Genomic DNA, 15,726 nt, shown 5'->3' with positions numbered 1-15,726 from the left:
AAACAAAACATGGCAACAAAGAAAAAAATGAAATGACCCCTGTTCAAAAGTCTGCATTCCCTTAGTTCTTAAAACTGTGTATTGCCCCCTTTAACATCAATGACAGCGTCCAGTCTTTTGTAATAGTTGTCTATGAGGCCCCAAATTCTTGCAGGTGGTATAGCTGCCCATTCGTCTTGGCAAAATGCCTCCAGGTCATGCAGAGTCTTTGGTCGTCTTGCATGAACCGCACGTTTGAGATCTCCCCAGAGTGGCTCGATGATATTAAGGTCAGGAGATTGTGATGGCCACTCCAGAACCTTCACCTTTTTCTGCTGTAACCACTGGAGGGTCAACTTGGCCTTGTGCTTAGGGTCATTGTCATGCTGGAAAGTCCAAGAGCGTCTCATGCGCAGCTTTCGTGCAGAAGAATGCAAATTGTCTGCCAGTATTTTCTGATAACATGCTGCAATTCATCTTGCCATCAATTTTCACAAGATTCCCCGTGCCTTTAGAGCTCACACACCCCCAAAACATCAGTGAGCCACCACCATGCTTCACAGTGGGGATGGTAATCTTTTCACTATAGGTCTTGTTGACCCCTCTCCAAACATAGTGCTTATGGTTGTGACCATAAAGCTCTATTTTGGTCTCGTCACTCCAAATTACAGTGTGCCAGAAGCTATGAGGCGTGTCAAGGTGTTGTCGGGCATATTGTAACCGGGCTTTTTTGTGGCATTGGCGCAGTAAAGGCTTCTTTCTGGCAACTCGACCATGCAGCTCATTTTTGTTCAAGTATCGTCATTTTGTGCTCCTTGAAACAACCACACCGTCTTTTTTCAGAGCAGCCTGTATTTCTCCTGAGGTTACCTGTGGGTTTTTCTTTGTATCCTGAACAATTCTTCTGGCAGTTGCGGCTGAAATCTTTCTTGGTCTGCCTGACCTTGGCTTGGTATCAAGAGATCCCCGAATTTTCCACTTCTTAATACTGTCTGCAGAGCCACCGTCAGTTCAGAGTCAGCTCTGTAAACAATGGAGTCGGAGTGTGCTCTGCTGGAAAAACTATGCTATGACACCAATTCTAAAGTATTGTTTTCTGCATTAGATGTTTTGAAAAAAAGTTTTCATACAGTATCTGCACATATCGGTAAAATATACGGCGATACCGATATATATATATATACTCACACAAAAACGTGGTACTTTTTGTTAAAGGGAAAGTTCACCTCCCAAAAAAATCTAAATTCTCTCATTTATTCACCCTCATACCATCCCAGATGTGTATGACTTTCTTTCTTCTGCAGAACACAAATGAAGATTTTTAGAAGAATATTTCAGCTATGTAGGTCCATACAATGCAAGTGAATGGTGACCAGAACTTTGAAGCTCCAAAAATCACATAAAAGCATCATAAAAATAATCCATAAGGCTCCAGTGATTTAAATGCCTATATGTCTTCTAAAACAATGCAATCGCTTTGAAACGTTATTTGGGTCCGTTCTTCACACAAAGAGATCTGAATGCATGGAATACACCCGTAACTGAACAGGTCACTTCAGCTGAGCAGAATGTGTATATAAAATAACGGATGAACCATTGTAAAATAATACATGTTGCTGATTAAACATTACCAATGTGAATAAACGTGGCTGATTTCAAACATAATGAAAATCATACCCCAACATATCATGTCACAGTGTAGCGCAATGACGTAGTGGATTTAATCCTTTTTAGGTGGATTTTAGTTGCATAGTGGACGTTATAATGCGCATGCGTATGAACATTTACAAGTTTTGCGTCATTACTGTATCGTACTTAACGGTCATTAATATATATAGAGAGAGAGAGAGAGAGAGAGAGAGAGAGAGAGAGAGAGCCTATACACAGGCCTATATATATATATATATATATATATATATATATATATATATATATATATATATATATATATATATATATATATATATATATATTTATATTAGGTCTGCACAATTAATAAAATAAAATGGAAATCGCCATATGACGCTGTGTGATTATTAAACCGCAAAGGGCTAGGATTTAATTAAATTAATAAATAGCATGCACGCGGCTCTGTCCTGTATTGTGTAAAAGCATTAATACAGTGTTTTCTGAGCGGTTCTGTGCTCCACAACTCCATCTCGTGCTCAGAGTAACAGATGTGCTCCCAGTTCCGTGTGCTTACGTGCGCTGAGCTCACGTTCACTTTAATCTCACTTTTACGTACTTCCAAACATGTCTGGCTGCTACATGTTAATATTCAAATACAAACAATACACCCCATGGCAGGGGTTTTTATGTATAGCTGAGAGGATGTTAAAATGAGAAGCACTTTAAGGTGAGTAGTATGCTTAATTTATACAGATTTTTATGTTGGTGAAGAGGGAAAACATGTCAAGTAATGTGTCATTGAAATACGTTAATACGAAGTAATATATTACTCAGTGTACGTTTACACCCAAAACATCCACTACGTCATCGCGCTACAGTCTGCGGCGTGAGAAAGCCCGTAGCAGGAACCAACCGAACGAACAATCTTCAGCATCCAAGATGGCAGGAGCAGACAGTGACGACTCTCTTTACCCTATTGCCGTATTAATTGACGAATTAAGGAATGAAGATGTTCAGGTAATCGGAAAAGTTCTATGACATTCATTTCTATTTGAAAAGATGTACATGTGTCTTCACGCGAAGCTGTAAACAAACATCGGCCTGCCCTAGATTAGCCAGCCGGCTAGCAACCGGTAGAGATCAAAAGACGATTCCGCGATTTCGACATACCTAAAGCTTACATATTAAACTAAGGGACATTATAAGCATTTAGACCCCTCATTTATTACGGTAAAATAATCGTGTGTGTAAAAATGTCATCCCGTGTGTAAATGAAATTGAGGGGTGACAGAGCAGTTAGCTAACACTGTTAGCAGTTATGTGTGATTTTAGCTCATTGACCCGGTTACTTGGATAAACAACACAAAATTTTATTACAGTACTTTAAAAGTATGTTTAACCTAGAAGAGATTAAACCTGACTGGACCATTGAGTTGGTTTCCATTTGAACGCATTATTAACTTGAGTTAGATTTTTAATTAACTCAGTAAAGATGGCTAAAACATTTTGGCTTGAATTTATTTCCGTTTTTCTGCTTTAAATGCAAAAAAGATTTTTTTTTTTTTGTTGGCAAAATAGCTTTTGAGTACTTATTAGTTAATGTTAGCTGTAAGTGATCTCCTCATGATAATAACATAGGGCTATGATGGTAGTAATATGACCAGAATTGGGACAACATGGATATAAATATTTTTATCTTCTCTAACTCACATTATATTGAGAGAGCAAAACACTGTCTTTGCTTTAGTTTGGGATCTGCCAGCGCTAGTGGTAGACCCCATTTGATTAGCTGTCAACAGAGGCCAGAAGGTTGTTTTGCCCCAAGTAATCCTCTGTACTGCATTACTGAGTATCTGTGTTTAGATCAAATTTTTTCTTCTCACATTTCTTTGCCAATAGTTACGTTTGAACAGCATCAAGAAACTGTCCACCATTGCCTTAGCTTTGGGGGTTGAAAGGACACGCACTGAACTTCTCCCCTTCCTCACGGGTAAGATCTTGGAGGACTGCCGGTTTGTAATTTTTTTTTAATCAAAAATGTTGTTGATGGAAATATGATCTATAAACGGTTTCAAGTTTGTCCAAGTGTGGTAGAGAATTGATGTAAATCTATTCATTTGTGTATTTGTCTTGAACAGATACCATTTATGATGAGGATGAAGTTCTGCTCGCCCTTGCTGAACAACTGGGTAACTTCACCATGCTGGTTGGAGGCCCTGAATATGTGCACTGTCTCCTTGTAAGCTTCACTTACACTTTAATTTCATTCAGAAATCCAATAAATCAAACAAAGTATAGTCTGTCATGGTTTTTGTCTTATCGTTATCTGATTTGTCTTTTCAGCCCCCTTTGGAGAGTTTGGCAACAGTCGAAGAGACAGTGGTGCGAGACAAGGCAGTGGAGTCTTTGCGGAAGATCTCCCATGAACACTCTCCAGTGGACTTGGAAGTGCACTTTGAGCCTCTGGTGAAGCGTTTGGCCAGTGGTGACTGGTTCACATCACGTACTTCCGCCTGTGGACTCTTCAGTGTCTGCTACCCACGAGTTTCAAGCACAGTCAAAGCGGAGATTCGCCAGTAAGTTTGATATCTGTGTGAGAAATAATTTGCTATTATGCTACTTTTTCTGATGGGAAATATTTATAGGTTCATTAAAGGCCTATTCCCACCATGAGCGAAGTGAAAAATCACTCTGTTCATTCAAGTGTTTTAATGCTAAATGCAACCCATATGATAATCCTCATTCACTTGTTATAATGCAGAATATTGCAATGAAATGGTACAGTGAAAGTACAACAGGATGATAGCATGACATAGGAATATATCATGGTGTAATGAAAATAATATTGGTGTTCTGTGAGGAAAAAGTACAGCTGTTACATTAAAATGTTGCTAGGTAGGTAAAGTATAAATAATATGTTAAACACTCTCATATGGACTCCGTTTCCACCTGGTATTAAGATGCGTTTTCGGGTGATCCGATCACAAGTGGTCAGCGTTAAATACAGGTGTTTATGGGGTGCAAATCCTTTTTTTTTTTTTCTTCAATTTGGAATGCCCAATTCCCAATGTGCTTTTAAGTCCTCGTGGTCACGTAGTGATTCACCTCAGTCCGGGTGGCGGAGAACGAATCCCAGTTGCCTCTGTGTCTGAGACGGTCAACCCGCGCATCTTATCACATGGCTTGTTGAGCGCGTTGCCATGGAGACATAGCGCATCTGGAGGCTTCACGCCATCCACCGCGGCAACCACTCTCAACTCACCACGTGCCCCACCGAGAACGAACCACATTATAGCGATCACGAGGAGGTTACCCCATGTGACTTTACCCTCCCTAGCAACCGGGACAATTTGGTTGATTAGGAGACCTGGCTGGAGTCACTCAGCACACCCTGGGATTCGAACTAGCGAACTCCAGGGGTGGTAGCCAGCGTCTTTACTACTGAGCTACCCAGGCCCCTGCAAATCGTATCACAAAAGCCACATTTAGAGGTAGTCAAAAACGCATGCGATCACACCACATTTGAGGTGTAAACACTATCCATCCTGAATACAAGCCAGATAGCAGTGAAGCGCCACCCTTCACCTCTCAATCAACTGCTGCCCTAAAACAAGAGCTTAAACTTTGCCGGTTACGAGCAGCCTTAAAAGGAAATGACCGTACGATCTGAGAATTTGAAAAAGTGACTACATATACCAGCACGAGAACTTCACTGATCATCTTTAGAGTGTCTGTTATCCACATGCAGTGACAGATTAGAAGCACACACTTCTGACGCTGAGGTTAATACAGGTACAGATCATTCTGCTTGAAATGTTGCATTTGTGCTTAGATAAAATTTGAGCTGCAGCTGGGAGAAACAGTGACCACGCTTACATGCACTTAACAAAAAGGATTATTCCAGGATTTTTACGGTAAGCATAGTTTTGAAACGTCATGTAAGCAAGAACGGCGATTTTCTTTACGCCGTTAAAGGGATTAAGAGAAAGCGGTTTAACACACCTGGGTTTCTCCTCAAGAATGCAGCTTATGGGGTCATGTAAACACATAAGTGGCATTCTAATAGGTTTTTGATGAGTGTGCATGTGCGTGGAACAGACCGAATAACAAACGTCATAGGATGGAGCCCAACAACAAGTCAACACAGCTGAAAGATTTCAACATTTCTGGGATTACAGTGAGAAAAGCACATACACAATAAACTATACCCATTTATACACACCATTTTAAAATATCAACTGTCCCTCTCGTTGGCGTTTATACGCTTGTATGTTGGAGGAATCCCTTAGTTTTACGTATGAGGGAAACCCCACTATTGAAGCACAAATCTGCTGCAGGTTGCAATAGAAAGTTAAGGAAACAAACACAGCAACAACTCTGGAATATCTGAAAATAAAGTGAAGCAACAGGGAATAAAATAGCGAAGACTACCTTGGATGCCATGTCTGTTATTTACACAAGCGTCGCGGGGAAATTAAGTTGCTGTGGAGAAACCTGCTTACTGACTGAGCTGAATGTATACGGGAGTAAAGAGTACACCACTTAAACAGTGCATGTAAACGGGAACGCTGCTCTCTCGCAATAAGCCACTCTCTGGTGTCCATGTAAACATAGTCGTAGTCTTTAATTACTTTTTTGCGGTTTATAATAATTCAGTAGCACACTAAGATAGTGATTGATGTATGTCATTTTGAAATCAGAGATCCTCGCCTTGAAAGCCGAACACAGGTGCTCACAGGAGATGCATTTATGCTACCTGGTGTAAACAGTGTTGTTTTTAGCCTGCCAACGTGTAATTGAATCACCCAAGATGCATCATATTACCAGGTGTAAATGGTGTCTCTGAGGCCAATGATAGCAACCACTTTCAGCTCCACATTTATTTGGAATATATGTTCTGGACACATGACTCAACAGTTTATATCATATTTGTCAGTGAGAAAGTCTTCATTCCTTTGAATATTCACTCTTAGTGTGAATGGGCCTTATGGCTAACCGTTATTAACAGAAGTGTTACATAATGTTGAAAAACAATTTGGGAAAGAAATGGGCTCTTTACCACCTCATTCTTGTGTGCTGGTTAAGTGGTAGCATGTTAACTCATCTCTCCTCAGGCACTTCCGCACCCTGTGTTCTGATGACACTCCCATGGTGCGCCGTGCCGCTGCCTCCAAGCTGGGCGAGTTTGCCAAAGTGTTGGAGCTGGAGTATGTTAAGAGTGACATAATTTCTCTCTTCACTGCATTGGCATCTGATGAACAGGTCTGCTTTCAATACTTTTCTCCAAACTGTACACTGATGTAATAATGCCATTACAGTTAAGACTCTGTGCACATGTTGCATGACGTGACCAGTTTTGCAAGGTTTTTTTTTTTACTTTTATATGCTGCAACAGGAATATGTGGTAGACATCAATCCAGTTTTTTTTTTTGCGCTGCATTGAATGTATAGCACCACAGAAGAAAAAAATATATTTAGAGTTGAGTGCTTGCAGTCTGGATTGAATCTGATGAGATAAAAAGACTGCGTACCACAAAAGACAACACATCCCTCTATTTAAAGACCTTTTGAGATGGTGCTTTTAATGAATTTGTTGAAAAGAATCTCAAACTCGCAAGTTATTGGTTTAATCAGTCTGATGAATCCTTTGCTGAATGAACTCACTGTATCCATCAGTGGTTACTTAAAGGTGCTGTAAGCGATTTCAGCCTTTCCACTTCCATGAGAATGAGCTGTTGGATTAGCCACGCCCCCTCTTTCCGCACTCCAAAGATACCAAATGAGCTTTATTAAGACAGAAATCATGCAGAAACGGTTGTTAACAACAACAGCAGCAAAATAGTGCCCTCAACTGACAACTGTTATGAACAACATGGCTTAAAAATGACAGTAAGTCTCAATAATTCGCTGCAACTACACAATGTGAACGTGCAAAATGATTGGCATGTCGAAATCATCATTGTCCGCGGACACATTATTTTTTTTTTGTTGCTGTTTACAAAGTCTAGAGCTGGATCAGAGACAGATGAGATATCTTACAACACTTATTTCAGTAATATCTCTCAGGGAGTCTACCACCCCTGGAGTCGCGAGTTCGAGTCCAGGGCGTGCTGAGTGACTCCAGCCAGGTCTCCTAAGCAACCAAATTGGCCCAGTTGCTAGGGAGGGTAGAGTCACATGGGGTAATCTCCTCATGGTTGCTATAATGTGGTTCTCGATCTTGGTGGGGCGCATGGTGAGTTGTGCGTGGATACCGCAGAGAATAGCGTGAAGCCTCCACATGCGCTAGGCCTCCGCGGTAACGCGCTCAACAAGTCACGTGATAAGATGCGTGGATTAACGGTCTCGGAGGCGGAGGCAACTGAGATTCATCCTCCACCACCCAGATTGAGGCGAGTCACTACGCCACCATGAGGATTTAGAGCGCATTGGGAATTGGGCATTCCAAACTGGGGATAAAAAGGGGAGAAAATCGAGAAAAAAGAAATCAAATATCTCTCAGGGTGTAGCACATTTTTGTTGCATACCTTTCCATGAAAGAAATCGCTTCCAGCACCTTTAATTAAAATCTCTCACTTAACTGCAAGTCATTGCATTCAGGACTCGAAGGAAGCCAGAACTTTGTTGTGTACTTTTTTGTGTAAAGTTTGTGAATCTTAAATCAGTATCGTTACTGACTGGATGTTCATATGACAATGTGTTGTTGAAGATGCACATTTGCACACTTTTTTTTTTTTTTTTTTTTGTAGTAATAAACTATTTAAAAAATATTAAATCTTGAAAATCATTCAAAGGTTACCAAAATAGTGTGTGTGTGTGTGTGTGTGTGTGTGAAATATATATATATATGTGTGTGTGTGTGTGTGCATTTTATGTATACAGTATATACACATGTATACAGTGCTTAAGATGTTTTTTTTATATATATATTTTCAGCTTTAGTGTGTCAGTAGGAAATATCAGATTTTATACTGACATTATACTGACATGTTAGATTCCCAAACATTCCTTTTGCAAATAGAAGTAGAGCAGAGAGTCCTGCAACAGATGGCATGGTTTTGTTCAGAATGTTTTGTTGTATCTGCTCTGCTGCAGGACTCTGTTCGTCTTCTGGCTGTGGAGGCTGGTGTCAGCATTGCCACTTTATTGCCCCAAGAGGACCTGGAAGCTCTGGTAATGCCCACCTTACGGCAGGCAGCAGAGGACAAGTCCTGGAGGGTTCGCTACATGGTTGCAGACAAATTCTCAGATGTAAGAAAAAAGCCAATCACCATTTAATCGTATGCATGTTTTGTCCATGCCAGACTTTGTATGCAACAAAGGAACTAATTGTTTATCCTTTGTTAATGGAATAAGGAATTTACCCTTATGTTTAAATTGTTAATGTTGTAACGGTTAAATGTTATGGCTTAATCCTGAGTATTTGTACACGCTCTAACTTTGCCATAGATTAGCAATATAAAACAATATAAATTGTAATATAAAAGTAATATATATGTAATATAAAAGATACATGATTTAATGGCTCTGCACTGGTAAGTGAAAAAGTAATGAACACAGGCGTTTTGGCCTGCTTTGAAAAATGAGACTTAATTGACTGCATCCTAGCATGTATCGGGAGTGCCTTTGTCCCTGTAAAGCACTGTCTGCAGGAAACACTGAAGTGTTACTGTGTAATAGAGATGTGAAATGACATGCTTGTCTCTGTGAATTTACAGCTGCAGAAGGCCGTAGGTCCAGAGATCACAAAGAACGACCTAGTGCCGGCTTTCCAGAATCTTCTTAAAGACTGTGAGGCTGAGGTTCGGGCAGCTGCTGCCAACAAGGTCAAAGGTGAGATAAGGCCCATAAGCAGCCCTAATAAATGTAACCAACAGATTAAAATCAGTAATCACAATGAATCTTTTTTTTATTATTTTTTTTTAATTTATTATTATTTGCATGATTAATTTTTTTGGTAACACTTTCTAATAAGGTTCCATTTGTTAATATTATTTGCATTTGGCATCAACTAATAATGAACTCTATATATATATATATATATATATATAATGTATATATATATATATAATGTATATATTTTACAGCATTAATTAATCTTTGTTAATGTTAGTTAATAAAAATACAATTGTTCATAGTGCATTAACTAATGTTAACAAATACAACTATGGATTTTAAAATGCATTACTATACTGTATGTTGAAATTAACATTAACCTTGATGAATAAATGCTGTAAAAGTATTGTTTATTTTTAGTTTAAGGTGCAGTATGTAAGATTCAGAAACCCTTGTTATTAATGACACCTGTGGCCAGCTACTTGTTGCTCGCGCTCGCGCTCTTGCACACACTCCATAGGGACGTGAGCGAGCGAGCATCAGCCAAAACAATGACGTAACATACAAAGAGACTGAGTGCGATTCAACGGCATCATGCTGACGGATGAGGTAGCATAATTAAAATTACACAGTTATGATTGTTTTACTACAAACTTTGAGACTGTATATTATATTTGACTCTCCAGTGCTGGAACAGGGCTAAAACAAAGTGTGGTTATAGGTCTGACTATACGAGACTGTAGTTTGAAGTAATCACTTTTCTTTGCATGATACATTGACTGCATTTATACGATAGCCTATGTCGGCGTTAGCAAGCTAGCCAGCTTTATCAATAGCTGTTAGCTAAATTTGGTAGATGATGACAGTAGCTGTTTATAAAATAGTCTGTACATTATAAATATTTCATCACAACTGTCATTTTGATAAATCGATGCGCTATTGTTTTATAATAATAGATTGTATATAATTTCCGTATAACCAAGTTATGTTACACTAATGAATGGGTCTTTTTACATTATCTTGAACATTGTCTAGCATTCATTTCATGTGTTATTGTAGTTTACCTGGCTGAATAATTACAGATTAACATTGTTTATGACAGTTACTGTGCAGGCAAGATCAAGTTAGCTAAAATTACACAGCTCAACCCTTATGGCACTATATTTCACATGCTTTGCAGTTATGTAAGCTTACCTGTCCAATAAGAAGAACGCCAGTTCAGGGTCTGTTTTGATCCCCAAAACCTAACAAAGTTCCCTCCAGGAATCAAATGCCCTGCCGATGTTCACTCTAGTTTACGCTCGACCAAGATCACGTTCCCGCATAGCCAAATGGGATTCAGTAGGTACATTTTTATTTTTTATTTTGGTGTACTTGGAGTTTGTGTAGGAGTCAGAGTTGTGCTGGGAGCCGGACGTTTGCTGGATTCCATCTCTAATTGGGCTTTTCCACTGCACGGTACAGCTCTACTCGATTCTGCTCACTTTTTGGGGGTTTTCCACTGTGGATAGTACCTGGTAATATTTTAGTACCACCTCGGTCGAGGTTCCAAGCGAGCCGAGCCGATACTAAATGTGACGTCAAAACCCTGCAGATCACTGATTGGTTAGAGAGAATCGTCACTACCAGCGTCACTGGATTTGCGACACAGGACATCAACCCGCTAATTTTAAAATTAGCAACAGTAACAGCAATATCATTTGTTCACACGACTTTTGAATTGTAAAAAGAAATGGCTGTGCGCAAAACCACTCCGTGGTCAATAAACGAGGTGCAGACGTTCCTCTCGTTAGCGACGAACGAAACGACACAAAGCAAAAAATTCTTTCAGGAAGTGTCTCAGCTGTTGGCCGCACACGGCTACTACCGGACCTACCAGCAGTGTAGGGAAAAATTAAAAAAACGTAAGTGACTACAGAACCATCAAGGACCACAACAGCCGGAGTGGTTCAAACAGAAGAAAGTGGAAGTGGTTCGACCAAATGGACTCTATCTATGGCAATAGACCGGCGAGCAATGGGAGGGAGAGTGCCTTGGACTCGGCGTTGTTGGAGTCCATGATGGAAGATGGTACGTTTTGTTATGTTAACTCTATATTCTGCTTGAAAGCTTCACTTTATTTAGTTGATCAGCTACTGGAAAGCTTGCTTCTAAAACAACCAGGCAAAATCACCATGCAACAACTGCTTTATGCAGCACAATGAGCTAGTAGCTAACAGTTAGCGGTCGTGTTAATGTTTATTTTCAGTAATGTTTGTGTCGCCTTTAAGATGATGTCACGGCAGTAGAGGTGGCGCAACTATGACGATCAGCCTATAATCCAACCCACAAACTGCAGTGGAAAAGCAAGCTCAGAAAAGTAAAGTGAGCAGAGTCGAACTGTTACGTGCAGTGGAAAAGTGCCATAAGACAATGTTACCTAGTGTTGCAGTTTGATGTCGCTGTTGAATAGCGGAAGACAAGCACTGAGGCAAGGCTCTCGGGAGTGCACATAAACGTCACATCCTTTGGATTTTCTCTGCAAAAGTGACCTGCTCCCTTCACATGAAAATCAGTCTACAGGCTTTAATAGGCAACCTATGAAGTCCGGGAAGGGCTCATTTTTTGAGTTGCGTTACAAGCCGTTCACACATTGACAAAAAAAGGCTAATATTACATGAAAATTGTTACATATTGCACATTTAACTAATGTAAACAAATGAAACCTTATTGTAGTATTACTCGTTTTTTCATTTCATTCTCAAATTTTGAATTTGAATAAATTTGCTTCTATGTCTTTTCAGAGTGTAGTGTGTTCAGTTGCTCTAAGGAAAAAAACTATTTTAACTAAGATTTTTTGTAACTCCATACATCTGACCAGTAGCTTGCTCATTAATGCTGAGTTTCATACGATATTTCAGTAACTGTGCCATGTGAAGAGTGCAAAATGTATTTTATAAATAAATTTGCTCAGGATCTTTCTCTGTGAATTTTTCTTCATTTACTGAGAAACAAGCTTAGCTATGGATTTGTTTGGTGTACTTAACACCGGATACCTATGGTGGTGTTTTTGCAAATCTTCAAACTATTCTTTAGAAAGAGGTTGTAACAGAATAAAGTAGTTTCAATGCCAAATTTGGAAAATGTGTCAAATTTAACAGCAACAAGGGGTGGTCACTCTAGGCTTTGAGCACGTGACTTTTTTTTTTTTTCCGTACAATGCAACGGACCAGGATATGGTGTCACGTGGGTGGACTTCTTGTGTGAGTAAATAATACATCACAAATAACATAATATTTTGTAAAACATTTTTAAATATATTGTCTACTCGCTTTCCTGCAACAATACAACACACAGCTTTAAAATATGTATTCTTTGTATTGAGCAAAGAGGTCAGCGTGTGATGTTTTGCTTTTCTATTGGTCACGGGTCCTCTCGTCATACGAATTCACGGTTCAGAGTTCACCAAGCTTGAACTTTGGTACACAGTTGCGCAAGAAATTTCTTCGCACGAGGTTGCATTTCTAGTCTCCCGCGTTTGGATGTGTTTGAATGGGAGTGAATGGAGAGCGAAGTGTAGTGTGACCGCCCCTTTAAACCTATTTAATCCCAAAAGTTATGTTATTTTATTATTATATTTTTCTCATCAGAATTTTGTGAGAATTTACCAGAGGACAGCAGAGAGACGATCATCATGACACACATTCTTCCTTGTGTTAAGGTAAGTTGTTTTTGTGCACATGTCAAACAAGATCTCTGCAACCTGTAACTCTTCAGACTAAACGCGTTTCATTCTTCAATTCACATCTCATCACATTTAATTGGTGTTCAGTGCCACGACTGGATCAGTTACTGGCAGATAAATCTCTGACACAGCATCTGTTCTCTAAGCACCTAAGGCTTAAAAAAATCAGATTAGCAAAGTGTCATTGTCTCTGTACCCTGACCTACTGGCTATAGCATGTAGTGCCTGACCGATATATCGGTCGGCCGATATTAGCCTTTCACCTGTATATTGGTATTGGCGTACGTTTACTGATATGCGCCGATATGAAAACTTTTTTTCAGAACAAATAATGCAGAAAACAATACTTTAGAATTGGTGTCATAGCGTAGTTTGTCCCGCAGAGTGCGCGCCAACTCCATTGTTTACAGAGCTGAACAGATGGTGGCTCTACAGACAGGGCGGAGTTAAACGGTGTCTTCTCGGTAAGTTGCTAACTAGTTTGTGAAATACATACTGGAAAGTTAATAAACAATGACCCCATCATTTTCTCTTTTCAATATAACTAATGTAATGTTAATCCTGTCCCTGACAACCATGTCACTCATGTCTGTTTGCTGTTAGCCAGCTATAGTTTGTCAGTGCAGTCAGTAATGTAACAGATTGAAAGGTAAACATCAGAGCATCTTTTTGCAGCTCAGCAGACAACGGTGCGGTGGTGGATTGTGTCTGAGTGTTGATTTCACACTACGCTGCTACCTAGTTGGTGAGACGCAATGCTGGTCCATCTTTTATTCTCCGTGACAACGAGCTTATAGCTAACTAGCTAACCATGTAGCTACTTTCATTTCTTGTCAGCTGAGTGGAAGCTAATGTGTAACCATGTATTCACCAAACTGTTTTGTTCAGGATTCACAGTTTGGTACCCCCTTCAACCGAGCAATTCCAGTCGTTGCATTTATAAAATGTAATATTTAAAAGTCTGGTTTTCCACTGTTGAAAGTATCTCCTGAACTTGTATAGCAGAATACGGTGTAACGCCGCTGTTTTTCTCTTGTCTCGGCAGGTGTAAATGCTTCTTGTTTTACAACCTGCCAATAATTGACTGGCAGTATTAAAATAGTCAGCATTTGACTGATACTAAACAGTAGTACTGGTGTTTATTTAGCTATTTATTTAATTTTTATTTATTCTTTATTTAAATGGTCAGCAATTGACTTATACTAACAGTACTGATGTTTAAGCTATTTATTTAATTTTTATTTATTCTTTATTTAAATGGTCAGCAATTGACTTATACTAACAGTACTGATGTTTAAGCTATTTATTGTATTTTTATTTATTCTTTATTTTCTCAGAGTTCATTTCTAGAATTTTTTTGACAATGTATAATAATAATGTCAAATATTCTTTGATAAAAATATCTGTTTAAGAAAGCAGCCTTCTGAGTACCTTTGCATAGTCATATCGGTGCAAAATCGGTGCAAAATCCACATAGAAAAGGTCTGTTTTCATTCCAGCTCGTAAATTAAATATATTGGCCACCATATCAGTAAATGATATCAGTATCGGTCTCAAAAATCCCATATCGGTCGGGCTCTAATAGCAAGACTAGGACACTTCTCTGGATCACTTACTGTAAATCAAGTGTTTTGACCTGTATCTTTTATTGAGAAGTGTCTAGTTTTTGCTTCAAACATTCTGGTGAAATGCCTTGATGTAAATGTTTTATTCATGGTTGTGCAGAATTTCTTTCCCCAAACCTTCTGTGCAGCTGAAGTTATTGCATTGCCATAGCAAACATTTTTCCTGTGAAAAATATTTTAGACCAGCACACTTTTCATGGGAATAGAAATGGAAATGTGATCCATTGAAATGTGATCCATACTACACTTGGAATGTGATTCATTCCAAGTGTAGTAATTTGGTGCCAGATTTGGAATAAATTAAATTCTGGCTGGCTTCTGGTGAAAAATATTTTCAGTTTAGCAAAACCAAGTGTCCCTTGTTGTCGATTTCCTCAAATTTGACCAACTAGCTGCTAGAAACAGGGTTCGCACAAGGTCCTTAAAGAGCTTGAATTGAGCTTTTAGAAATTTAAGTACTGGATTACCTGGAAAATTGGCATGTTTTGTTTAAAAGTGCTTGAAATTTGAACATTTCTTTACATTTAGCATGCCTGAGAAATGCATTAATGATAATCCGTATATCTTTTGATATTCACGATATGCCCGCACAGCGCACATATTTGAACCGCCCAAGATTGGAAAGGGCTATCTGACCAAAATGAAAAGTGACCAGTCACAGCTCGTTTGATTTTTACATGACATGTGGGGCGGGTAAACAACAAAGGTCTGTGTGTTGTTGTTGCCAAATGTCATATGTGGATACACAGACCTCTAAATCTCGCCTGTGCAACCAAATTTTGCACTAGGCGGCAAATGTCTGTCAGTAGCCACTGGCCAGTGATCGATTTGTGTAGTGGTGAAGAACTTTAACACCGAAATCCTTTCATAACATGTTGTGTAGCATGAATGCGTACACTGCATAGAATGTCACCATCGCTTGAGCTTGAACCG

At 39.2% G+C, this 15,726-nt stretch overlaps 1 protein-coding gene across 1 annotated transcript in view; it reads left to right on the top strand.

Annotated features, from left to right (window-relative positions):
• The first annotated feature begins 2,476 nt into the window (after window positions 1–2,476).
• LOC127426859 (serine/threonine-protein phosphatase 2A 65 kDa regulatory subunit A beta isoform-like) overlaps window positions 2,477–15,726 on the top strand; it is a 30,118-nt gene continuing 16,868 nt past the window's right edge. Inside the window, exons 1-8 of the mRNA XM_051673900.1 lie at window positions 2,477–2,625; window positions 3,508–3,598; window positions 3,747–3,847; window positions 3,952–4,184; window positions 6,723–6,870; window positions 8,704–8,859; window positions 9,327–9,441; window positions 13,074–13,144. Coding sequence (XP_051529860.1) covers window positions 2,548–2,625; window positions 3,508–3,598; window positions 3,747–3,847; window positions 3,952–4,184; window positions 6,723–6,870; window positions 8,704–8,859; window positions 9,327–9,441; window positions 13,074–13,144 — 993 coding nt within the window. The 5' untranslated portion in view covers window positions 2,477–2,547. The remainder of the gene's footprint in view (window positions 2,626–3,507; window positions 3,599–3,746; window positions 3,848–3,951; window positions 4,185–6,722; window positions 6,871–8,703; window positions 8,860–9,326; window positions 9,442–13,073; window positions 13,145–15,726) is intronic.

Source organism: Myxocyprinus asiaticus, chromosome 3, assembly GCF_019703515.2.
Source record: "Myxocyprinus asiaticus isolate MX2 ecotype Aquarium Trade chromosome 3, UBuf_Myxa_2, whole genome shotgun sequence".
In the NCBI taxonomy this organism is placed as follows: Eukaryota; Metazoa; Chordata; class Actinopteri; order Cypriniformes; family Catostomidae; genus Myxocyprinus; species Myxocyprinus asiaticus.
This window is presented reverse-complemented; position numbering and strand designations above follow the sequence as displayed.